The 27,180-nt window shown below is 40.3% G+C and overlaps 1 protein-coding gene across 1 annotated transcript in view; it reads right to left on the reverse strand.

Annotated features, from left to right (window-relative positions):
- TES (testin LIM domain protein) overlaps positions 1-15,311 on the reverse strand; it is a 28,044-nt gene extending 12,733 nt beyond the window's left edge. Inside the window, exons 1-2 of the mRNA XM_054277175.1 lie at positions 15,230-15,311; positions 4,597-4,682 (exon numbers count right to left, since the gene is read on the reverse strand). Coding sequence (XP_054133150.1) covers positions 4,597-4,682; positions 15,230-15,256 — 113 coding nt within the window. The 5' untranslated portion in view covers positions 15,257-15,311. The remainder of the gene's footprint in view (positions 1-4,596; positions 4,683-15,229) is intronic.
- Positions 15,312-27,180: the final 11,869 nt, after the last annotated feature.

Consider the following 27,180-nt stretch of genomic DNA (forward strand, 5'->3'; position numbering starts at 1 on the left):
GACACCACTGGCCTTCTTGGCCCCCAGGACGTACTGCTCAGGGAGAGATCGTATTCCACAGGTCCTTCTCCACAGAGCTGCTTTCTAGCAGGTCAGCCTTCAGCCTGTGCTGGTGCATGGCATCATTCTTCCCCAGGTACAGGACCCTGCATTTGCCCTTGTTGCATTTCAGATGGTTCTCCTCCACCCATCTCTCCAATGTGTCAAAATCCTCCTGAAGGGCTGCACAGGACTCTGGTGTATCAGCCACTCCTCCCAGCTTTGCATCATCAATGAAATTACTGAGAAGGCATTTTGCTTCGTCACCCAAGTCTATGATTTTGTGCTTCCTTCTCTTATGTTTTCTTGCTATTAATGCAGCTGTAAGTAATTGCCACTGCTTTGAACTGCATCACAATGCTTCTGGGCCAGCTGTAGTACCAGAAAATCTTAGGGCAAACTTAGGGCTCTCCCTGCCTTCCACGTTCTGTATCTGTGCAGAGAAGCCACAGAATGAAAAAGATCGTTCCCAAGCTTAAGTCTTGTTTTCAGAGGTTTATTTTAACATCTTGGGAAGTCACATAGGGGACAGTTACCACTTTCTGGTATACATGCAACCAAGATAAAGCAGAACCTTCTCTCCTGTTTTTAGCAACTTCTCACTCCAGTGCCATAGTTCCCTCTAGTGGGAAATACATTCCCAAAGAGCAATATGAAATTAACTGAGTAGCAATCTCTTACACCCAGCCTGACCCACTGGACATGTGTGGGGGTTGTTTTGCAGCCTGAAATAAATCTAATACCTAAATTAAAAAGACCTTCTCCACCTTCTGCTGCTGTTACACTTGGACAGAAACATGATTCTGATGGCAATTTTAAAAGCAAGAGCTATTAACTCACTAAGATAAAATCAGGTAACTGTTAACCATTCAACTACCATTGGATACCACATCTTTCATTTTATTAATTTTGTATTCAGCTTGCAACACTGAGGCTATCAGAACTTCAAAATTCACAAATAAATTTTACTAAAGGCTTGGTTTACCACCATTTCCACACTAGCCTCAATTTATAGTTCTGCACCTATAAAACCTGCCCATACAGTGTGTCAAGATTTACAGCACAAATGTCTTAAAACAGTATGTTCCACCCCAGGAGAGATATACTCCAAATACTATCAGTATAGAGACGAAGGGTGCAGTAAGTCCTTGTAAAGCCCTGCTACTCGATAGGTACACTTGGCTTTTTTGTGCACTTTGCAGTCTGACTCCCCAGAGGTAAAGCTGAAGGTCTTTTGTATGGAAGTACCAAAAGAAATCACATGTTGGCTCTCTGAGGAACAGCATTTTCACGTATCAGACCAAGAGCTGTGCGATGTGCTGAAGCGCCTCGGCTGCCCCCAGGAGAGGGCAGTGTCAGCCTTGCACAGCCCGCAGCAGAACCACGCCCGGCACACGCTGCAGCCGCTGCCTGCTTGCTGGGCTGCATGTGGATCCTGTGGAGGTCACTGTGTTCATAATGCCCTTACAGAGCCGTGCTTTGGAGTTCTAGCTAAAACAGCCTTGACAGGACTTGCTAGTACTGGGCACTTCTGGCACAAAGTCAAGGCTTTGCTGTTTTTGAACTCTACTTGCTGAGGTGGGGGCAGAGAAGCCTGGAAGGGGTACATCTGACTCAAGTTGGTCAGTGGGGTTTAAATGCTATATAACATCACAAAAAGTGACAAATCAGAAATACAGGATGAAGTCAGGGTTTCTGACTTCTTAAGTAGTTACAGCTTGGAGACTGGCTGGGCATCATTGTGATGGTGGGGATGGCCAGTGATTCCCTTTGCAGCACTTGCTCACCCACCACTTCACCTATTAAACTCACTATTTCAACCCATGAGCAGCCTCACTTTTGTTTCTCCTTTTTTGTCTCCCACGCTGATGTCTGGGACAGTGAATGAGCAGCTGTATGGATGTTTGGCTGCTGACCAGGGTCAATCCTACCCCCAAATATTCTCCCATTGTCTAACTGCTTCTCTAATTACAATTCTTACTTCACCACTTGTCTTTTACAGACAAGTAGCAATTAAGTATGTGGGTAAACTTGAACTGATTTTGATGTTATAAAGACAATATTCTGTCCACTTCTGCTACAGTTTGTTCCTACTTAAAACAGAGTTTCAGATTTAAAGGCTAACAACTGAGTAAACAGCTATTTGGGATGCAATGTGTTCCATTTAAGTGGTAGACTACAAAAATACATGCATAATCCAAAGCATATTAATATATTTTTCCCTTTGAAAACTATTTACACAGAACTGAATTAAGACTTCAGATTCACACTCTTACTGTCCCCAGTAGCAGCTCTGCTGTAGAAAAAGCTATTTTCCAACCCATTCTTGAATTCTCTCAATTGCTAACTTTTTGACTGTTTCAGAGGTATGTGCCACATTTGTCTGACACTTAGGTGAAGCTTCTCAGACTACTTCCAGCCACCTTATTTATCTGGTCTATCCTATTTGGACTCAATTTCCAAACTAAATCTTAGCTAGAAAGCCACTGTTTTTACATCTTTTTCATTACTTACTCTTTAATCCACTGCTGTCTACAAATTCCTACTTTTCTAGGAGAGACAATGTTCTGATGAGGTATGTTTTCAGGACCTGCCACAATGAGTCCTAACCACAGGAAGACAGTGCAATATGGATAAAGAGAAACTCAGGCAAAATCCTCTAAATACCCACATAGAAGCATACACCTTTTAACTTTGCAATCATACTACAATATAAATAAACCACTTTAGCCATTTTATTTCTTTTTATTCCAAATTATTTCATGTAATAGAATAAGCTAGCAATTACAAAGTGCAATATTGGGAACTAATTAAAAAAAAAAAGAGAGAGAGAAAGTTAACTGGACTTTTTCCTCCCTCACTTGTAATTTCCCCATCTGCCACAGTGACTATGAACAAAAGAGCTTTCAGTAGAAAGTCATACAATTTCTCATCTAACAATGGACAAACACTATTAACTGCTGCACTTTAAAAAATTCTCTTTTATTGCATTACTTACAGTAATTCTGTTTTATTTTATTATTACTTCTACACATGACCCCTCAGTGATGCAGGGAAATTGAAAAAGTCCTTCCATAAGTTATTTCTTTTATCTTTAGATGACCACATTTACCTACTAGTACATAAACACTTCTTGATCCTTATCATTACTTGTAAGTTGTTTCTATAGCTACATATTACAGATAAGAATACAGCTTCTTGATTATGTATCAACTTATAACAAGTTTTTTGCTGTTTTTTGTTTTCATTTGCCTGATTGTTTTCTAAACAGTCTCACCTGCAGTCAAAAATTTGGGTGAAGATGTAAAATCTCCGAGGTCTTATCAGCACCTGATGTCACTACAGCTGGCGTACAAAGGCTACCTTGTAAGACAAAACTAAATTCTACTGCAATTGCAAACTTTCATGTGGAGGGAGAAAATGTAAGAAAATAAAAATACAGCAGAAGGTAGTCTCACCCCTGAGGAGTTGCAGCTGTACCAATCACCAAAGATTAGGAACAGGCCTGCCCTTAATGGACCACAGCTGTGTCCAATGAGAAGATGAGTGCTACGAAAGAGTGGGGTAGCTGGGTGAGGAGAGAGTTGGAGTTTGTTGGTGGGGCTGTGAAGAGAGCTGGAGTTTGTTGGCTGAGCTGTGAAGGAGTCAGTGCTGCGAGGAACTGCCCATGAGAAATCACTGAGAAGGTAAGAGAGCTTTGCAATAAGATGTCAACACTTTCACTTCAGCTAGTTAGCATTGGTTAAATGCAGTAATTTTCATTGATAGCATGTGCTAGTGCTATGAGCAGCTATTTTTCTGTTCTTTTCAGGCTTTTCCCTTTGAGAGGGACCTTTCTTCTAAAAAATCAGAATTACTAAGCTAGATCTTAGAGCATGACCAGTATTATGAGTGAACTGGGCCAGTGATACATAAATGCATTAATATACATATATACATCCTGTTTCAGTAAAGCAAGAAAGGTCTTAATGAAATAGAAAGTTTCTACAAAAGTAATGACAGGCTATTTACTGCTATCATCAACTCACTGATTTAGGAACAGTACATCATCCAAGGCTCAGTATTATCTAAACTATTTGAATTTATGTGACAAACACAAGTGACACCACCTCCCCATCTAAAAAGTTGCAGGTGTGTACTAAGTTTCAAATCTTTTCAAAATAATTTTACATAGCATCTCAGATCAAAGCTTCTGTGTTTGGTCAGGAGTTGAAAAAGCATTTTATTACAGAGATAAAACACACTTCTTCCCTGTCATGTCTCTTACAGCCAGGCCAGACATATTTTTACAAATCTACTTCAATTGTTTAGTCAGCTAAAGCAAATGTTGCAGTAGAAGTACTACCATTCATTTCAGGACAGATAAAATGCATGTTCACAAGTGATTAAATATTCTGTTGTAATGCATCTGAGAATTTCTGACCATGTCAGCTTTTTAAAAACATCTGAACAGTTTAATTGAGAGAGAGAACAAAAATGGTTACTTACACATTTGCATACATATTCCGAGGTCTGCAGTGCTGAGTCACAATTCAGGATACATTTGGTGTCACTTACCTCCAGTAATGAAGCTCAAATCCTTCACATTTTTCCTTGCATTTTAAGCAGGGGGCACCAAATCCTTCCTCATGGCCCAAGCCCATCTGTGTACAGAGGAAAATGACTACAGTCAGCTTCAAGTATTATGGTGCAGGAATGATCTTACTGATGCTTTAATAATCTGCAATCAACAGCTAAAGCAAAAGATTAAGCATTTGACTAAGCTGATGTAAGGACAGCATTTGGGGTGCACACCTTCCTAGTGTATCCATGTAAGCAGCAGTGGTCACACAAGGCTCTACACAGGACTGAGCTCAGCAGGCAGAGACAGCCTCAGTACTTTTCTGGTGACTTTTCTCCCCAGCCCAGCTTGCTCTACCAACTTCACACAAGAGAATAAATAAGCAGATTCTTGGCAGCGTTTCCTTAGGCCTAAGGCTGTGAAATCAGAGCAAGTGAGGCCAGAAGACCTCAAGTCAAAGGACATTTAATCCAGCTATCTGGACAAAGTGATTTACAGTATATGACTTGGCAAAATACAGGAGACCAAGAAATAAACAGACTCCAGATTTATTTGCACTAATCTCAAATAAAGGAAACAACTAAGTGGTTTGTCTAATATTTCCAAGCATATTTGAGGCTACTATGATAGTGACTAAGAGTAGCATATCCCTTTTACAACTACATTTCAGCTGGACTCATACCAGCTGACTTTCTGAAAGAGAAACAGCACAGTTAGCAAAACCAGTGACCAGAAGCAATATGTAAAGGGTTTCAAAAGGATGGATGACCAATTCATAATGCAGAGGAAATATCAGGGAATATAGACAACAGTGCAGAGTTAAAGTATTCACACAATATAGCAACACATCAGCAAATTTAACCAAGTAACAGCCACTTGTAAGGTTGAGGTGATTAACAAACATGAAGCATGATAACTTATGCATTCATATAACATAGTAAAATAAAGTGTCTCACTGCAGCATTTCAACCTTTGAGGAATATGGTGCTCAAATCAGACAGATGAAGGACCATGGAAGTGTGGCCACAGCTGGGTATGCAGGCTCATGCCCAACATGAGAGAGGAACCCATCCCCACAGCCCATGCAGCAGGAGTGCTCTCAACTAGATGTAGGTAGAAACAGCTCACCTGCAGTTTAGCTCTTGCCATAAACAGAAACTGAGCTAGAACTGACAAGTTCTGGTACTAACTTTAGTTCTGGCAACAACACAATGCCAGAGTTAATTACAGGTGGTGATACAGTTTTATTATTAATTTTGCCATTTACTGAGAGAAATTATACTACTATTATTGTATGTACAAGGATATAAACCAGGTCAACTTTTCAACTTGGTCTCTGTCCAAAATAAAGAACAGATTATTCACAAACCACTTGTTTAATACAGAACACATGGTACAGTGCAGGGAATACCATGTTTTCAGACACTTTATAAAGGATCACTGCCTCAACAATCATCAGACATCCCTGAGAAAAACTACCCTGAAGACTGAGAACTATTTAGAAGAAGGAGGACTCTTCTCATCTGGAATCCAGAGATCCCATATACACACAGACATACACCACAAATCACATAAAACCTGAGCACTCTTCCCAATTCACACTCAAAGAGAATAAGATGTTGGCCAGGATGTTTTCTAAAGGGAAAAAGGAAGCTAAAGCAACACAAAACAACTTTTTTTTTTTGGGGGGGGGGGGGGGGGGATAGGGGGAGGAGGGAGAGACAGGTTGTTTTTCATTTGGTGTTGTTTTTCCTGTTTTTAAAGTCATCCTCTCTAAAAAGTTGTTAAACTTATGGTTGCACTGCCCTAATAAACAAACAAAACTCCCCCCTCCCCCCCAAAAAAGACAACATTAACCCATTCTCTCTTGCTGCTTCTTCAGTTACAAACTGGCATTTTTTATGCTCAGGCTCTCCCTTCCTTCAAAAAGAGTGGAATGAGAAGAAAGGGAAATAATCAAACTCATTAGTATTGCAATTAGAAGATTCAGAAACACAGGATCACTTGTAACAGTGACAACAGTTATACCGTTTTATACTACTGAGAAATAAGCTTGGCATTTCAAGAGAGTTTCCAAAGCAGTATCTGAAATTCAAGTAGGAAATATAAAAAAATTTCAAAAACCATTTTAACTATCATTTCCAAGCCTCCTAGCATTTAAGGGGTTTTTTAAGCTAAAAAAAAAAACCAACTCTTAAAACCTATTCAAACAAATTAAGGAGAGGAAATATGTGCTATCTAAATGCTCCACCCAGAACATACTCTCTCCAGACTACAGAGACAACAACAACCAGCCTGCTTGCACTTTCACAACCAGCAGTCTTAGTGCAGATTTCTTTAGAAATACAGCATTCTATATTCCCTCCCCAAAAATAAAGAGCACACCACCATGTAAATGCTTGTGCAGCTCAAGACAAATAAATTGAATTAGCAAATGAGAGAGACTTGTTTGAAACAGGTTTTTCAGTTTGCTGTGGAACAGAAAGAAGGGAATTACCTTTCTATACACAATGTCTGGGCACCTATGGAAAAGGTTTAGCTCAAGACTGAAATGCACACTAAAAACCAAACTAGATGTGATTCTAGATGCACACACAGCCTCAGCCTCTGTTCTGACAGAGAAACTGTATGGCTGCTTGCCAAAAATTAAGCTATAAAATAGCCAAACTCCAAAGCACTGCAGGCTATTGTTATGCCCAAGTCAGTGCATTACACATATTTCTCCAGAGTCCTGTAACAGGACATCCTTCAGCTCTAAGAAAGCATCAGCCTCAGAAATTATTTTGTTCTTCAGCAGCCAATTCAGCTGTAGTTTAGGAAATTCAGAAAGACTAAAACTTCAGTGTGGTGCTTCTTTAGAGCTATCCATATCTATCTCCATGTGTTTTGCAGAACATGGCCAGCTGCAGGCAGAAACACCCAGAGATACAGAGCAGGCTGAGCACCGGAGAGGTAATGCATGTCTGGAACAGCAGGGAACCCATTTTCCTCATAAATGGAGTTATGGAAGAAATGGCACAGACAGGCCAGCTGAATCCTGCCAGAAGAAGGTTCCTGTCTGTCTACCACCATCAATTTTCATTTTACAACAAAAGCTAACCAAACCCATCTGGTACTACCAAAACACCCAGTACTGATTTAAACAGCCTGAGTACAGAAGATGGTATAACTATGGCTGAGATCATCCACTGCATGCTGCTTTCAAGAATACATAGCACCCAAGGGCAAAAAGCTTTAAGTGGTTACAGCCAAGTGACAATTAGTGAAAGACTGCCCATTTCAGTTCACTCTGGAATCTAGTGACAAAAGCTGGCTGCCTTACAGTAAGGAGAGAGTCACGCACAGAAGCTTACTATCATCTTAAAAACTCAAATGATCATATTCAAGTGTCTAAGAGTTTGGACAGAAGTGTAAAAGAAATAGCAGTTCCAAAGAAACAGTTTAAATGGCTTATCAGAAGGATTTATTCCTAAGTTTATTTAACACTTCTTATCCCCTCAGTCCCACCCCGAGACCAGAATTAACTCAGGCTCCATCTGCTTTTCCTTCCTCACTCCAAGAGGACTCCTGTACCACCAGGCAGGAGAGCTTCACCCTGCCACAGACAGTAAGCCACAATACTTGTACTCAACCTCTGCAAAAGATCAAAAACCTTTCCAGTGCTACAGATCCCTCCAGAATTTGAAAGGACGTGGCTATACAGTGAGAATGCTGTCATTAAGGGATTGCAACAATTAACAGTGAGCCCCAGATCAGAACTAAATCCTCTTCACTGTCCTTTCTGCAGAGCTTTCTCCTCTGCTTGAAGGTGCTCCAAGCACAGAATTGAAGTGATCCATGCTAAAGCTATTCTTAGATTTACCCTTAAATCCTAGGAATTTGAAGATTAGTTAACTATTGATCTACTTGCGTGTTTAAGTGGGAAAGCACCTGTAGAGGACAAGAGATTTCTAGTACATCTTAATGTGCTTTAGGCACTTTCAGAGAAGGTAAAGCAGAAAGGACAGACAAAAAACCCCTGAAAAACCTAAGAAATCTCACTGCTGTGCATGCTCTGTTGCTGAGATCTGATCCTATGTCACTGTATTCTGTACTATCAGAAGTCATCTCCAGCAGAGAAACACAATAAACAGAAAATTAAAATAGGTTAGAGCATTTAAACTTTAAAAACAGAGCAATGATACTTCTTATTCTAAAATGAGAGAAGAACAAACCACTACAAAAGACACACGAATATCTGGACAATGCTCTTATAAAACTTTGACAGACATTGTATGAGAAGGAAAAAAAAACCTTCAGATCTGTAACAAAGAGCAGTATCCCACAAATCACTTTATATTTGTTTTTAACACATCTATTAAAATTGATGGCAACTGGGGTTTTTTAAAATGTGTTTTGGTTTGGGGGAAGTTGACTGGAATTAAGAACCCTGGGTACAGAAGTCCATTTTGCACACAAAGAAGGATGCCAAAAAGTGGTTGCATCCAAGAAAAATACTTGGAAGGTGATCTGGACAGGCAGAGGAATAAATTAAGGAGCTGTAGTAGCCTGATAATACAAAAGTCACAGGAATTTATTTTATTCTTTTATCTTCTACTAAATATCAAACATCTCAGAATTTAAATATTTAAGACACTGTTACATAGTGTGCCTTCAAAAGGCTAACAGCTACCAAAGATAGCTCAGCTGGATAGAAAACAAGTGTTGTTTATTCACAAAGTCCAGCATTACACTAGCTAAGTTTGAATGCAGCTGACACACACAATAACACAATCTGTAAACCTCCAATACAACACTATCCATCATCCAGAACTGCAGAGGCATTTTCACAATACTCCATGTATTTTGTTCTGACATCAGCACTCTTACCCAGTTGTGTCCTCTAATATTAGGTTTTGAGAAGCAGACCTGAAAACCTACACATTCATTTTTAGGAGCTTTAGTCATGCAGGAAAGTGCATGCTCTTTTCTGCTTTTAAAAGCTGTAGCTAGACAACCTCAGACTGAAAACAAGGCACAAATAAAGAGTTAGGCAGACTTTAAAAACAACAAAAAATTCCCCAACAAAACCAGAAACACATACACAGCAGTACTGGAGTACAGTCAGATCTGGTGTATTCTGGAAATGTCATGAATGACAGAAGCCTCCTTACTCCTTTAACCTGCTCATCTGAGCAAGTTTGAGATGGCAGGTAACAGGTGTGACATGCTTTCATCTTAAGAGCTCTACTCTTCCTGAAGGTCTCCAGGACCTAAAAGAACCCACCAACTTTGGTCATCAGCAAAAACTATTTATATGGGGGGTTTGTACATGTACATCCCTATAAAAAACCATGCATGCATATATATATATATATACACACAACCAATACACATAAGTATTAGCATTATTTTATTTATATAAATAAAACATGCATATCTATTTAGATTGTAAAATACAATTTTAAAATATACTACATTATAGATATTTACATCTACACCCTCATAACTGTAAACTTTGAATCTGCTAGGAAGAAGACAGTAATTTACATGACATGTTCCATATAATTTCTTGGAGTAAAAAAAGTATTTTTAAGCAACTTTTACCAATAACATTTCATTCAAAATTGCTAGTCACCATTACTATTACTTACTTAGAGAAAAATAGAAACATTTCTTTCTTTTTTTCCAGGAACAAACTCAGAATCAGATCTTTGTTACTTTTATGACAAAATACTGTAACTCAAAGTTAGTTAATTTTCCCCCTTGCTGCAAAATACTTGGTTTATAATTATACCCTATGGAAGAAACACCCATCTGATCTTAAGTCATGCAGTACTGCATTCAAGGAGTTACTTGACTTGCTATTCAGAGATTTAAGTCAGACACCTGGGGAGTACTTCTGCCTTGGGGAAAAAAGAGTAAGAGTCAAAAAGTTTAGTTCAGCTGTGCCATATTTGCCAAGCTGCTATCCAGGGGTGCTGGGCAAAAAAAAAAGCTAGAGGTGTAGATTCAGACAGGTGTTCCAAAAAATTGTTCACATAATTTTTTAACTTTGCTGGGGGAAAAAACCCTCAAACCCCACAGCATGTGTAGGAAGCAGTTACTTAGCTTGTGAACAAAACTGAAGTAGTTCCTCTCATATCGATATAAAGTTTTTAATTCTTCCACTTTCAGTCAAAACTCATCCCTGAATAAAAGTACATTTCTTTGATCTTACTATACATATGAAACAGCAAAAAAGATCTACTGTAATGGGTTTCCATAGCAGCAACAGCAAAACAAACAGTGACCTCAACAGGAAGTGCAGCCCAGCAGACATTACTAAATCATGCTTTGCAAAACACAGAAAAGTTGACTTTGCTCCTATACATACTTTATTCACCGTTCATTTATCAAAGATCATTACAGTTGTTGACTTAGCAATGTCTAAAACACTCAGTGTTTGGTTTTCCAACTGTAACAGAACAAACATGGTCTCACGCCACTGAAAAATAACCAGACACAAATTCCCCACTACAGAAGTTGCACCTCTTCCCCCCAAACTGCCCTGCCCCTTCTCCACTGCAAGCAAAGTTCCTTTTATAAAGCAAGTATTATACTGTGAAAGTTTATACAGAACAGACTCAGTGCCAGATTATTATTTTCTCTAGTGGAGCATGAGACTGTGCTGCCAGCACGGCTGAGAAGCAGGATCGTGACCTACTGATTCATTTCCCCAAGTTCACAGAGGTGGCAGACAGGGCAGCAATCCAGGCTGTTAGAACAAAGTTCTGCTAGAGTATTCAACACAAAGCATTAAATCTTTCTGCTCCCTATAGCCTCAAAGCAAGGTTTGAGAACACAGAATATATTGTATTTGGGAGAAACAGTGGTCTGTTTTTTGCACAAGTACTTTTCAAGCTGGAGCTCCTGTTCTTACCCTTCTGTTGTGCAATTGTTTTATACAAACACTATCTTCATGATCCTCAAATGCAAGAGCAAATCTAATTCCCCCTGAGAAAAAGGAGAAAACTGTACAGTTTCCCCTGAATTCAAAAGGAAAATTGTAACAGACCAGGAAAGTCTTAGACTTAGTACTCAGAAGGCAGCCAAAAAGACACTATTCACTGCCTAGATGTTTGCCTGTTACTTAATAGCTCTAAAATGCATGGGGAACTGACTACAAAATTTACATGACCACACATTTGCATATGTTCTGCATGTATATTGCTCAGTGCAGAAAGTTCATGCTGAAATTTCTGTTTCTGGCAGGCTGTGGCTGCCCAGAGTCCAGGATTCAGACCAAGCAAGACATCTGGCTACACAGTAGTACTTGTTCCTTTGGCCACTTATTAAGACAGCAAGATGAGTTTTACAACACATGAAAGAGACCAAACAGAAGCTAAATTAAAAGTGTGAGCCAAAGGAACTGTGCCCTTAAGATTCCTTCAGAAGGGTGTGTTAAACAGGACTGCTGCTTTTCTGCCACAAGACAAAGTATATAAGGCATCCACTGCTGAAAGCATGGGTTAGAAACTGTGCAGGTGGGGCAGTAGCTCTCCTGCTGAAGAACAGGTACATGGTTGGAGTCCTAGTGGTCTTGTCCTGGAGGGAAGCAATTCCAATCAGACAGATTGTGTCAGAACTGCTACATTTGGAGAAAAAAACCCACCAAACCTAATATCAGCAATGAAAACAGACTTTCTCTGAGTGTTTTTTTCTTCAAACAAACCCAGACATGTAGATACAAATCTATATAGCAACTTTCCAAAGAGACAATACAGAAGCTCAGAAAGGAAGAATGGACTCATGGATTACTGACACTTAGAGAAATCTTAGGAATGTGACCTTGGAAACTTGATCTATCAGGTTTCCGAGAAACAGAAAACATCCCATTATATTACCCTGTACAGTTATAAATTAGCAGTTGAAGCTTTTCTACAGCACCAGCTGAGTGTCTGAGCCTCCACACCACATGCTGCTCCAAGAGGCATTCATTTCCTTCTGCTCTGCTGAACACCAGGGCTACAGAATAGCCAACATCTAAACTCAGAGTTCAAAAATGCAATGGAATTACTCATCTAGGGACAACATGACAATTCCTGCTTTCTTCTGCCCAGTGCTTTAGGAAATTCCTGCCCAACAGGCAGATTAGCCACTCACCACTCCATAATATTTATCAGGTTATTTGCCAGGCAACAAATACCTACAAGTCACTACAAAATAAAAGGTTACATAACGTACATTTTGTAAGAGAACTGAAGCTATTTTGCTCCAGGGTGCTAGACAAAGACAGGTGAGAACTACAGCATGTGGTAAAGCAACCCACTGCTGCTGATTGACTAAAAATCTGACTGCTGCTTTTGACTGATGCTGACAGGTATCTCCATCTCAGGACAAGTTTCTTCTGAAAGCCAAGTAGTTCACTGGTTCTGATAATCTTGACTGGACACTTCTCAGAATGTTCTTCCACCTTTCAAGAAAGAAGGAAGTTGCCAAATAAAGACAGAAGCAAAAAGATAATAAAACAAACAGGTTGAGAATTAGAATTAAAGGACAGAAAAGGAAGACACACAGTTATTCCAGAGTTGACATGAAACTGTTATTCTATTCAATGTACAAAATTTACAAAATTTAAGAAGTTTTGATTGAATAAGTTTTGGTAGTCAAAAAAGAAGAATTTTGTACTGAACTTGCTGGTACATTGTAAAGCTTCCCAGTTCTCCCTGTAGGGATTTTCAGAGAGCCTCTTCTGTTCTCTTGGAAAATGAGCTTCACCCAAGTTACAAAGAGAAAAGATGAGAAGACTCGAGCAAGGGAGGAGAGACAGCACAATAACAGACACAGGTTTCTGAATATACATGTAGTAGAAACAGAGAAAATGTGATGGCTTTCAAATCATAGACATCTCTGCATATTAACACTAAAGCAGAGCAGAATAGAAATACTACTTTCATAAAACAGAGCTTTGCTGGTTTCTTTTGTGGCACTAGCTTTTGTGTCTATTTGAGCAGGCTCAGAAGAGCCTTTAGGAACCTTCAAAGTTGATGGAGAAGAGAAGTAAAAGATAAGCAAGACAAATATGGCAAAATAGTCAAATAAATTTAAAACACACACAACTACCCAATAATTACAGAGTAATTTCACACAGATGTTCAGCAACTACAAGTTCACTCAAACCAAGACTCCATTATCAGCAGAATTTTATCAGTGATTTCACACCCCATATTTATTTTCTCTTTAGATAAATTCTGAATTAGAATGCTCCATCTTCCACAAATATGCGTCTTTCACCTCCTGGAGCTCAAAAAGCTTCCAGCAAACAAACTCTGTGATGCCATCAAGTTTAAGTTTTAAACTGTGCTTAGAAAATACAAGCAAGTCTACTCAAGAAGCTTATTTTCATTGCATTCAAGGAGTCACAGAAGGGGAACAACGCTGTGCACACAACCAGCTCCTAAAGACAGCAACAGTGCTTAGCTACACCCATCTATAAACTGATGGCCTGATGACTGGGGGTTGAGATAGGCAGCTCCTCCAAAGCAGGGTCCTCACCCAAGTGACACTATCACACGGTGACATCACCCGAAGCAAGCTGTAACTCAAGGCCACCCACTGCCAGGATTCAGCCTTAACAGGTATCCTTCCACACTACACAACTACCTCCACCCCCAGGTCAGCTTCTAGCCTGCAAGCTGGAAAAGCACACAGGTATACAAAGTGCATAGGTGTGTTTTAAAACAAGTTGTTACCTTTAAATAAAACAATTCAGGAATAAACCCCCCCACACACATTCATACAACATGCATTTCAAAAGACTACTTTTCACATATCCATGAAGGTTATGTACAGATTTAACCCATGTTCACATATAAAGCTCCTTTTCTCCTTATCAAATAATCTCAAAAAAGATACTACGAATAAGTTTTTTATTTAAAATAAGTCAGTGCTTTAGCAGTACATTTAATTTGTGAAAGAATTAGAAGCAAAGAGTATCCCACGTGAAGTCAGTTTTACATAGGAAGTTTTAAATGGTTAATTTTGGAAAGAGATTCAATACAATTGGATTACCTATCGCTTTATTTTACTTACCTTTTGTTTCTTGCTAGTTTAATGCAACTAACTAGTCAATATACCTTTAAAAATGAAGAAAAATCAAGGCCAGGCTTCTCGCTCAAGGGGGTAATCCATAGGACCGCTGATAACACACTTGTAAGGAGTCAGTCACATCACAGGTCTGCAATCAATCACTAACATAACCACAAACAGCGACTCGGCTGCTCGCAATTTAAGTTTCGTACTACACACACAGCGCACGTACATGAAAACAACTATCACATCTCGGGGTTTACTGGGGGTGCCGAACACATGTTTTACTGCATGACAGACCAGCGGTATGTCCCCACCTGGGGCACCAGCTGCGGCGATGACCTGGGGCCGGCAGCAGGGAGGCAGCCCGGCCGTGCGCGCTCCGGGATACCCGGCAGGGGCTCTGCTGCCACGGGGCCCGGGCGGGAACGCGGGGAGCGGCAAGGGCTGACCCCGGCACCCGAGGGGCGAGCCCAGGGCAGTCCCCGCGGGAGCTGCAGCGCCGAGGCGGGTCCGCCGCTCCCCGGAGAGCGGACAGCGGCGTGCGCGGCAGACAGCCCGGCGGGCAGGCCCCCTTACCTTCTTCACTTTATTCTCCAGGTCCATGGCGGGGCGGCTCGGGCTCTGAGGCAGCTCCCACGGACCAGTCTCCGCTCGCGCGCTCCGCCACGCTCAAACTTCCGCTGCCCTGCGGCAGTGGCTGCAGCCGAACAAAGGCCGCGCGGCAGCCAATCCCCGCCGGCCGCCGCCGGCCCGGCAGCCAATCCGCGCCGCCCTGCTCCGCCCGGCCCGGCCCGGCCCGGCCCTGAGTCAGCCCCGGTGCGGCGGGAGGTGAGGGCGGGGCGCTGCCGGTGCGGGCTCTCGTCTTCGGGTCACACCCGTGCAAATGCTGAGCCTCCCGAAGCATGAGAAAAGAGGAAATCTTGGGCTATACATGCGAGTGTGCCCTTGAGGCCAGGAGCGCCAGTGGTAACCTGGGGTGCATCGGGAGCAGTATGGGCAGCAGGTGGTCCTGCCTGACTGCTCGGCCCTAGTGAGGCACATCTGGAGCACCGGGCTGGGTTCTGGGCTCCTCAGCACAGGTGAGACAAAGAGCTACTGGAGAGGGCCCAGTGAGGGCCACAAAAATCATCTGGGGTCTGGAGCATCTCTTTTATGAGGAGAGACTGCAGCAGCTGGGCCTGTTTAGTCTAGAGACCACTGAGAGGGGATCACATTAATGCATAAATATCTCAAAGGCGGCTGTCAGCTGGCTCCTGTCAGGCTCTTCTCAGTGGTGCCCAGTGACAGAACCAGGAGCAATGGCTATAAACTAAAACACAAATGTTTCACCTCAACGTAAGGAAGAACTTTCTCACTTTGAGGATGACGGAGTACTAGAACAGGCTGTCCAGAGAGGTCATGGAGTTTCCCTCACTGGAGACATTCCACATCGCCACATTTCTGTGCCACTTTCTCTACGCGCCCCAGCCTTGTCGGGGCGATCGGACTAGATCATCTCCAGAGGTCCCCACCAACCCTGACAATTCTGTGGTTTATGGACTTGACGAGTAGCAGGAGCCCGCCAAGGTTCCACCCTGCCCCGCCTGACCGAGACTGCTCCCGGATTCCCAGCGACTTCCTGGGAAGCAGGGCCGTGCCCGCAAGGGCTGGGCCAGGCTCCACCTCCCTGCCCGCCGGAAAAGAACTCTGATCCCAGTCTTCCAGCACGTATGCACACGTGTGTTCAGTCCTCGGATGCCACTGATAAGATGAATAGTATTTTACCTATAATGTATACGTAATGCAAAATGACAAAAAATTTGAAGCATTTGCAAGACTGAATACTTTCATAAATATTTTAATGTTTCATTTTTCCTTTATCTTTGGAAAAAGTAGCAAACATTCACACAGACTTTATAGTTATCCTAGGAAGTGATGGTGAAAAATTTAATAGATTTTTTTTTCATTCATTTGCAGAATCTAGTGTTTTCTCTCCACAATTACCAGCTTTTCTCAAGTAGATCTTAGATAATTTTGTGTCTTCCCCAGAGGCCAGAGATACTTATATTTCAGCATTTAATCTTTTTTGTCTGACACCACTTGTTGAAAGAAAGCAACAATGTTTTTGTTTGTTTATTTTTGTTTGTTTGTTGTCTGTTAGCAGATGAAAGCAAAACTGACTTTTCGGCTAGGACTGGTATCGTGGTGTATGCCATGGGCCAACAGCTCCTACAGGTAAATCTATGCAGCAGATCTTCACCAAGAAGTTCAGTAAAAAAACTAAAAGAGGATGGGGTCAAGCTGTATCATTAGAAAAAATGAGAGAACATAGTCCACCAAGTAATGCTGCTGTATTTAGTGTGTGTCTCCCTTACAAAGGTGAACAATAGGAACTGTTGCATGTATTTTGTTTGGTTGGGTTTGACACTTTGGTTTTCATTTCTGGTTCTCACTCTGTTTTGTTTGGTTTAATGGTTAATTCCTGGTGGTTTGGGGGGTGAAAGACAAGGCGAAGTTAAGAGTGCCTGATGTTGGTGTACCTGGGACCCCATAGTTTGAATACCATCAAGCCTCATAACTTCCTCAGACTACAGTCAAAGGAGCAAGCAGGGGATTATTCCTGTTCAGTAAATGTGCTGATGAATGCCAGCAATTAAAAGGACTAGATAGGTATTTCTGACCTACTAAGCAGAGAAATGAAACCATCATAGTCGTCATTGTATGCTTTTCATTTGGGAATGGATGTAGCAACATATTTTCATTCTAGGAAACAAAAAATAAGTGAAAGAAAATCTTGTATGATTTAAGTGTATTTTGTTTATCCTTATCTCTCTGGGTATAATTGCATAATAATGGTTTTGATAATGTATTTTTTCTTTTTTTTTTTTTTCCTACTAAGCTATAACACTGCTCAGTTAATAATAATTTCATTTGCTTGTATTTTTCTTAAACTTCTTGACTTGGAGATGCTCTGGTTGTGATTTGTGCATGTTGCAATTGTGTCATCTAGTGCCAGAATATAGTAATCTTTTAACAACTCTCCTATCTGCAAATTCATATATGAAGCCTACAAATTTGTGTATCTAATGAAAAATGCAGACAACAATATAAAACTTCTGGTTTGCAAACCAGCAGGCTGCTGTTGGAACACACTTTCTCTGGGACCAATAAAGAATGAATTTTAAGATTGTAACTGTTTTCTGTGTTTTCTATGGCTTTAATTTGCCTGGCAGAAATAATTCCCTATTCTGTGAATATGATCCTGTACGACTCTTGTACTTAAAGATTCTGAAGTTGCCAGGAGAGCAACATTGACATGCCAGGGCACAGAGCTGGGCTTTATTATAACTGGGAAATATCCAATACCTGTTTTAAATATTAGTATTTTCTAAGGAAATGTAACCCAGCACTAACTTTCCCACAGCAAGGTTCATGAAGCCAACAGGCAGAAGATGGAAAAGACAATACTTCTACCATATACATTTCGGGGGACAAGGACAGCAGGGAATGGATGGTCTGTCAGATAATTTTCCTGGTTTTACGGTTTTCTTTGCACTCAGATACCATAATGATAAATGTAACTACATTTCTCCAAACATTAGATATGTAGATTATATAGCTGATTTATATGTCCATCCTCAGATGGAAGATATCATAACTGAGCAATGCTGAAAATTTGTTTCCAGTAAAGCTGTTATTTAATAAACAGTTCTTCTGTTTAAACTTTTCAAGCAAATACTTGAAATTAACTTCTAGTTTTGCTGTTTTCTCAGTGCTTTAAATGTTAGAAGAAATGACACTGTGCTTTTAAGATCTTTTTTCTGTAAACACAATCTGAAGTGTGGTATAAATATAAGGAGTCTGTCTTGCTTCAAAGTGGCTGTCCTGGTTTAGGGCGTCACCCCAAGACAGTGGCTTAACACACTAATTTAGTTTTTAAAAAGCATTCCAGTTTGAGAAGGGAATAATATTTGCATTTTTGTATCTATTTGAATAAAACAAAGGAATGTTAAATAAAATGTCTTGTGGCACATCCAATAAAAACCCAGAAGGGAATTTGGGTGCAGAGATCAAAAATGGTAAGTCTGGAGGCATTACTGATTATCTGCTTACCAGGTAAGCATATACATGGTTTTCCATTGTACTTTAATTATTTTGCTTTTTATTGTCTCAGATTTCAGAGGCTGCAAGTGTTAATATTGACACAGGAATTTTGATAATTATTTCATGCTTCATCCATTGTAACTCTAGAAACTAAACTTCACTGTATTTCACTCTACAGAGAGGCTTATTATGTTAGGAAGTTTCCAACCATGCATGAAATAGAGGTGGATTTAAGCTTTGTTTGTAAAGCTTTTGGTAACAGCTGTTGCCTTTTTAAAAGAGTATAGAAAGAAGAGGCTCTGCCCCACTTTTTCTATAAAGCCTGAGTAGATATTGAACCTTCCCCCAAGGCAGAATGCAAAGTCTTAAGATTTCATCAGCATGATGGGGAATCAAACTACAGCTTCCATCTGTTAGGACTGTGGACTAGCTCCCAGAGTTTGGCTACATTGTATTAGCTAGGCTTTTAAAGTAGTTCCACTGTACAGAAAAGAAAAAGAGCTCACTGAAGCAGTGACACAGTGGATCTGTCTATGTGGCCATGCAGTCCCAAGGTCTACATTGGCCAGATGTTGGGTAGACTTATAGTTTGACAAATGAGGGTTTGTTATCCAAAGAGCCCTTAACACAGGCTACAGTCATGCTCTTTCTTGTTCTCCCTGACTGTCCCTGTGACTTTTGAAACACTGACAAAGCAAAATGTGGTGTAGCTTGCTGATTATGACACTTGCTGGGAAAATCAAAGCTTCCTTCAACCAGAAGAGAAACTTGAACTTGTCAACTTTGTAGACAGTTTTAGGAGCATAAAGAGAAGGGGAGAAAACAGTAAAAGAAAAAACTTCTATAAGGAAAGAGTAAGCTGTGCTCTTTCCTTTGAAAGAATTGGGATAGAAGGAGTCTCTGTTTCCTAACAAGCAGAGATATTTTCTGTCAAGTATGGGTGATTCAGCTGAGTTGGGAGACAGCTGTTTGCTGACGATCATTTCTTTTCTGCTCAGTATGCTTCATGGCTTGGAGCCTGTTCTGAGCTATGGGACTGCTCCATGACCTCTATGTGCCTTAGGTCACCTAGCATGGAAACTAAACATGTCACTTTTAGGTTTCTAAGTCAATTATTGGATATAAATCAGAAATGATGTATTGGAGAAGGGAGCTAATTCTTTTATTTCATCTCTGGTTTTCAGTCCCAGTCACAACATGTGTAGTTACAATCTGAAGAAGGTTCCTGCATTATTTAATCTCTAATAGAGATAAATTTAATTAGGCAAAACCCCCTACTCAATACCCTCTCAAACACCTCCTCAAAAGGTAGTACAAATTATAAGAAATTAAATGTATGGCACCAGAAAAATACTAAGTAAAGCCAGAGAAGCATTTGTTCTTTGAAAAGCTTATTGTATAGTATGTAAGTTCCATACATATTTCATTCATGGAAGAAAAAGGAGCTCCTGGCAAAATTCAAACATATAAAGGGAGTTTATAGAAGGTGGAAACCTGAATGGGTAATCTGAGAGGAATACTGAGGCACTGTCTGGCATGCAAAGATATGTCTATGAAAGCCAAAGCGCATTTGTAGTTGAATCTGAGAGAGGATGTCAAAAGAAGCAAGATAAAGTTCTTGAGTACACAAGTAGCAAAAGGAGGAGTAGGGGAAGTGTGGACATGCTGCTGAATGGGGAAGTGGCCCTGGTGACATGGGACATGCAAAAGGCATTGCCATCTTCCCCTCAGTCTTTACTAATAAGACTGGCCTTCAGATATCCCAGATATCTGAGGTGGGAAAGACTGGAACAAGGAAGACATACCTTTGGTGGAAGAAGGTGAGGTTGGGGCATACAAAAGCAAGCTGGACGTATGTAAGTCTGTAGGTCCTAATGGGAGGTTTCCATGACTGCCAAGAAGGCTGGATGATGCTATTGTGAGACCAGTTGATAACTTTGGATTCATCATGGTGACTGGCAGAGGTGCCTGAAGACTGGAGACAAGTAAATGTCACTCCTATCTGCAAAAGAAGCAGGAGAAAGAGAACCAAGGGAACTACAGGCCACTCACCCTCACCTTTATCCCTGTGATGTTTGATGGAGCAGCTAATCCCAGAAATAATTTCCAGGCACGTAAAGGAGGAGGGTATTCAGCATGGATTTACCAAGTCATGCTTGACCAACCTGATATGATCCTGAGGTGCATCCATGAGATAACTGGCTTGGTAGATGAGAGCAGCATCCTCATTACTGGGTGATGGGGCAGAGCATATTCACGGCAAGCTTGCTGATGATGCAAAACAAATGGGTGTCACAGACACACCAGGGGGTCTGACTGCCATCTAGAGAGATGTGGACAGGCTGGAGAAATGGGCTGACAGAAACCTCTTGAAATTCAACAGGAATTGCAGAGTCCTGCAGCTGGGGAGAAACAACCCCAGGCACCATTACCTGCGGGGGGGGTGAGCCACTGAAGAGCAACTTTGCAGAAAAGGACATGGTGGTATTGGAGGACACCAAGTTGATCATACACTAGCAATATGCCTTTGTGGCAAAGAAGACATAGGATATCCTGGGCAGCAGGTTGAGGGGGGTGATCCTTCCCCTCTATCCACTGATAATGCCTTATTGGAAGCATTGTGTCCATCATTGGAGCAGCTATCTTCTACTTGAATTTTCCATCTGAAGAGAGATCAAAAATTTGATGTTTATTTATTAGCTCCATGGACTTCATCTAAGTCAATAAGTTATCTATTTTTTTTGTTTTGTTGTTGTGAATTATGTCAGAGGTCTCTCAATATCCAGAGGCAAAATTTTGGAAACTATGGTTTTTTAGAAATTTTATGGCAAACAGCTTTTTATTTTGTCATGACAACAGAGCAGTTTTTTGAAATCAAATTTTTCTGCAGCAGTTCAAATGCTAGGAGTGGAATTTTGATGACAGTAGAGAGCACAAAAAAACCCCATCTCATTAGGACTAAGGTATTTGCATGAATTGCAGAAGTGCAATATCTGATGCTGCTTTGCCTAGGTCAGAGTAGAACACTGTAACCATGGGGAATACTTCAACTCTGGGAGTAGTTAGTTCAATAAAGGATAAAGGCTGTTTCTGTCATGTTTCTCACTTGGAACATTCTTGGTTTTGTTCCAATGCAATGCGAGAGAATTTTTTATTTCTTCTCTCGAAAAAACTGCGGAATGGAACTAATTTCCTATACAGCTCTGCTAACAATATAGTGTTATGAGCACTTGTTTGGCTTCTTTCCCATGCAAGAGAGCTCCAGCAAAGGTTCTGTGGTTCTCAGATTTTCCATTAGTAATACTTTACATAAAGATTGTATATGTCTGGAGAAGGATAATTTAAGTACCATCTGGATAGAATCAGAGCAACTCTTTTGCTATAATTTGTATTTAATAACTTCAGCCTATGCTTGAAGAGATGATGTCTAATGCTATTGAAAGAAAGTAGTTACAGTATATGAGATCATGCTTTTATGACTACAGATGCCAAGGAACATTAATAGATAATTGAATTCTTTATGTGTCTGTTCATAATCCAGTATCCTGTGGTACTTGCCACCCACATCTGAGAAAAGCAAACCTGTAATGTCTTAGGAAAAGGGCTCCGATGATCAGACTTTCTGCATACAGGACTCCTTTCAGAGTCATCAAAAAATTTCTCTGGCTTGGTTCTGCAAGAACAATTTTTTCTATTAAATGGACTGAAGTTGTCATTAGGGTCATAGGTGTCCAAGCTCTCACTCTGATAGATCAAAGACTCTTGCTTTTTCTACTGATCAAACCTACTGTTAGCCCAGCCAAAAAGGTACCCACTTGAGATCTTGCTCAGTAACTTACAGGTTGTTGAAGGACTAGTCTCAGGGGACATGATTTATAATTTCAGATGGTGTATGTGGTATTCAGAAAGAAAAATCAAAATTAGGACAATTATCTGAACTACAGTGAGTAAACTCCCTGCTTGGGCTTGCCACTTCTGTTTTTATCAGTCCTGGAAGACTTTCTGCTGCACTCTAATTCTTCTTCATATAACCATGTCATAATATAATATGGCCTTGATATGAGTCTAGCATTTGCTGCCTCTATTGAAATACAAGTTTAGGCTCTGATCCAGCAGGTGGGAATGCTAGATAAGAGTCATAAGTCAGCCACAGAGATAGTTTTCCTACACATGTGCCCTCATTTAAAATTAAAATGCGTGTCATATAATTCACTTTGGCCATTTTATTCTGCTGTTTGACTTGAAAGCTTTTGGTGCAGAGATTTTCTAGCTCTGAAGCAGGTGAAAAGCGTGGCTCAATATGCAGGACTACAGCTGATGTCTCAAGAATCAGAGCAAACTGCTTTTTCAAACAATAAAATTTTTTTCAAAAGAAAATCTGATTTTATTTCCTGTGACAAAGAGCCCACAGAGGCCTAAGTTCCACCACAGGTGGATGCTTATATTTTCCTACTGAATTTGGTCTTTCTTGGGGCTTATCTACAAGTAGTTTGCCTATGCTTTTAGCTTTACACAGCTACATGGTGAAATTGAATTTAAGTGGTATAATGACTTGCGTACCATTAACAAATGTGTTTTGGAGAGAAATAAAAACATTTTCACTTGATTAAAAAAATTCAGTAAAGGTGGCTGTGTAGCTGAGGAGCAATGAGAGAAGACATCTAGTTCTATCTAACATCCATTTCTAAAGCAGCAGTTCTGATTTTTCCTTCTTCCTTCATTTCTGCCCTTTGCCCAGTCTAATGATCTTATTTGTGCCATTTCTGGCTCTTACCTGATTACTTGAGTAGCCAGTTCAACTCTGTAACCAGTAGAAATGTATTAATCTTGTGATTATTTAATTTTCTGTCCTCTTAGTGAGCTGATTGTAGAGACCTGAAATGGCTGTGGAAGAAATCAAACACTAGAGAGAGCAGAAGGAAAGGAGCATGATGGTGTAGTTGGTAGCAGAGAAGTTCTCGTGGAACTTCAGAGTGAGATAATTGGAGACGTCCTTGCAGAAGCAGAATTGGGAGGACTGTTAAATACAGCTGTGAGACAGCTTTGTGACAAAATTATGTCCAGAAGGGATTAGGGATTAGCCCTTAAAGATGAATAGGTGGAGGCAAGTTTGGGGGGCTGGTTGTTCAGGACACACTCTAGAATTTCTGTCTTCTAGATAGTATCATGGGGAAGCTGTCTGTTGTACATACCACAGGCCAAGAAACAAGTTTGATTCCCAAAGATTATCAGCATGTTTGCACGTCTTGAACGACAGTACTGTCCTGATTCTGGCTAGTTCAGTAGGAGCTAGTAAAATTGCAACAGTATGTCAGCTGAGAACTGAAAGCTGTATCATTCACTGGTTCAAGCATTTAATGCTGATGAACAATGGGTTTGTTGTGTCTCAAAAGCTGTTGGATAGAATATGATGCACAAGTGCTGAGGAAAACATAAACTGTTGAATTTGTATCTCATTTTTAAGTTTTTCACTTCTCCATTGCCTGTATGGTGTATTTCTTCCTTTCTGTGTATAGTAGGCATGAAACATTACAACACAATTTATCACAGCTGTGTCATGGATACAACAACTGTACTCCTTTACTGGTAAAGACTAAAGGATTCACAAAACATTATTAAAAAGAAACTGTATGAATGATATGGTTCATCAGATTAGAGCTTTTCATATATTTTCCTCATTCTTCTCTATGTATGCCTTTTTTCTATGCTTTGCTGCTCTGTTATTTGTCTTCCACTCCCTTATATGGAGCAACTGAAGTCTTAGTTTACTTTTCTCATCCATGTTTTGTCCTCCATTCTCAAAAAGAGTATTTTAATATAACTTGATAGCATCTTGTATTTGTCTGTAACTAAGGCAATATACACAAAAAGGTACACTAGAAAAGAAAGTCAGAATTCAGTGCCCATGTATGTACCTTCCTCTCAAATGCTTTTCTCATTCATTTCATTGCTTATTTTTCCACCAGTGACAAAATACAATACCAAGAGCCAAGAGTAGCCCATGCTTCCTGGTACAGGGTCTATTTTCAGCTTGCTAGAGCTTTATCAAGCATCAGCCATTTGAGATGAAAGCTTTACTGCTTCACATCCTACCCAGCATAATAGCATAATTATTCCATTCTTCTAAAATTTGTTGACTGGTTTTTTGTTTTTTGTTTTTTTTTTTGGATGTGGAACATTAGAGGAGAGAAAGAAGTTGATTTGATTTCTTGTTGATGCTGCATAATTAAGGTCTTTCCTAGAACATGACTAGTGAAGAATATTTTTCCTTCTTTTGCCAGAACTAACAATTCTTGTGCCTGTTTCTCTGAAAATTTTTCTGATAGCTGGAGTCTCATTTTGGAGGCATTTTGGATAGAAGTCAGTGGCTATATTTGGCAAGCAACCTAAATGGATGTACTGATCTCTTCTTGGATAGACTTGTGTTTAGAGCCTTCAGCTGTATTAGAAGTATGGGACAGCCTTGTCTAATAGTTTTTATTTTTATACCAAATCTCCCACACAAATCCTGTAACCTCAAAGGTTATGAAACAATCTGTCTCACCATGTATGTACTTAAAATATTTTGTATGGAACAGAACAGCTTTGACAAGAAATGTTCTTTTTCTAATATATCTCTTTCTGTGCAGAATCCCTGCTGTGAAGGAGCAACCACTGCTTTGGGATAATTACCCCATTCTATTTAATGTGGAATAATTGTGAGTGTAGTCACACTTAGAATATATAAACTGGGTCATTTCTATATTCCCTGGCAACTTTATTATGCACTAGTGGATAAAGTTTTAGAAGAAAATATACCTTTCTTTCTTGGTTTTGTAAATGGCCCCTGAAAATGGCTGTTATGGTTTGGTTTTTTTAATAAAGCCTATTTGTCAGATTCAGCCCAGCATCATAGATGCCATTACAGAATGTAAAACTGCTTTTTTGTTAAATTGATTATTCCCTCCAAAAGTACATGCAACTGTAATTCTAATATTTCTAAACTGCTTAATGAATATTTGAATTTTTGCAGAAAATAAGTCTGGGATTTCTCTTTTAATGTTTATTAAGGAATATATGAATTTAATTATGACTATATAATTGTTATGATACAATTATCATGATTATTAGAGAGATGCCTCTTCTCAAATTAAGATGCAAGTAAGACCATATGCCAAAGCTAATAGTACAGATTTCATTTAACTGTAAATGTGAAATAGAGAGAGAGAGAAATAGATAGGAAAGAGAGGGTGGGAGGGAGGAGTGAGAGACAAGTTAAGTAGAAAGAGTCACCACCCCTGTGGATCCAGTAGCATCCCACTGGTCTTTTTCACCCAGAGCTTGTCAGTGTTGGGGTCCCATGGAGCACAGAGTTCTGTGGATTAATATAGCCCAGGTACAGCTGGGAATGCCCAAGCAGCTCCCCTGAGGTGGGGGATATTTTACACTGTCATTTGCAGCAATGATGTTGCACCAGGTGAATCAAGAGCAATTCTCTGGTGGAAGGCCTCAGGAATGAATAAGGGACACACTTCTCTGGTCTTTGGTGGTTTGTGTCACCTTCTAGACATGACAGCTGCCTCTCATGTCAGAGCAGTTGAATGTCCTGTGAAAACGTGACCTTCTGGGGGGAGGGAGGCAGAGTTTTCCAGCTGGGCCAGTTTGTGTAAGGGAAGACAACTGGCATAGCAAAAAACACTATTTTGTCTTTGCTGGGTCTGCTTCTTATCTGGCCCAAATCTCAGCTTTTAGCCTTTGGTGATGGATGTTCAACCTCTCTGCTTTATGAAGACCAGAGGCTTTGTCACCACCCCCCCAAAACCTCCCCTTCTGCTCCCCCTTGGTTTGTGGGAGGAGGGCGTGCAAACCTGGCCTCAGCAAATGAGTCTGTGGGCTGTGGCCTGCCCAGCCTTGTTTGCTCCTCCTTACACCTGAGATACTTGGACAATAGTGTGGCCTTTATCTTATCTCGAGTTCCTGTCAGGTGGCTTAACTCGGGTGCAGTTTCCTGAAATCAGAAGGCATACATGTATCTGGAGGGTTGGGCTTCAGTGGTTGTAGATGAGCAGTTCCTTCTTTGCCCAGTTTGCTGCAGTGGGCAAAGTCCTTTGGGGGTCTTAACAGTGTTTAAGACAATTATAAGTTTTAAGTCTCTTATAATAATAATATTAGCATTTGAAAAATTGTGTTCTCAAAAACATGTCACAGCTTGGTAGCTCAGTTTGAAACCTGTCAATGCCATGTAGTTTAGCAACCATTCACTCTAAGCTCAGTAACCTGAAAAGGATACATGACTCTGAATAATGTATTGGGGATAAAAGTTCAGAAGTAGAGTCAGCTAACTTAATTTCTTGAAAAATCTGGATCTCAGTATTCATGTCTAAAATGTGAAAAATAAGTCTTCCTTAGATCCATATGACCTTTGAAAAAAAATGGATTGAAAAAATCAAGAATCCAAGAGCTTC

This window comes from Melozone crissalis, unplaced genomic scaffold, assembly GCF_028551555.1.
Source record: "Melozone crissalis strain CALT ecotype California unplaced genomic scaffold, PUWL_Pcris_2 ptg000004l_1, whole genome shotgun sequence".
Classification (NCBI taxonomy): Eukaryota; Metazoa; Chordata; class Aves; order Passeriformes; family Passerellidae; genus Melozone; species Melozone crissalis.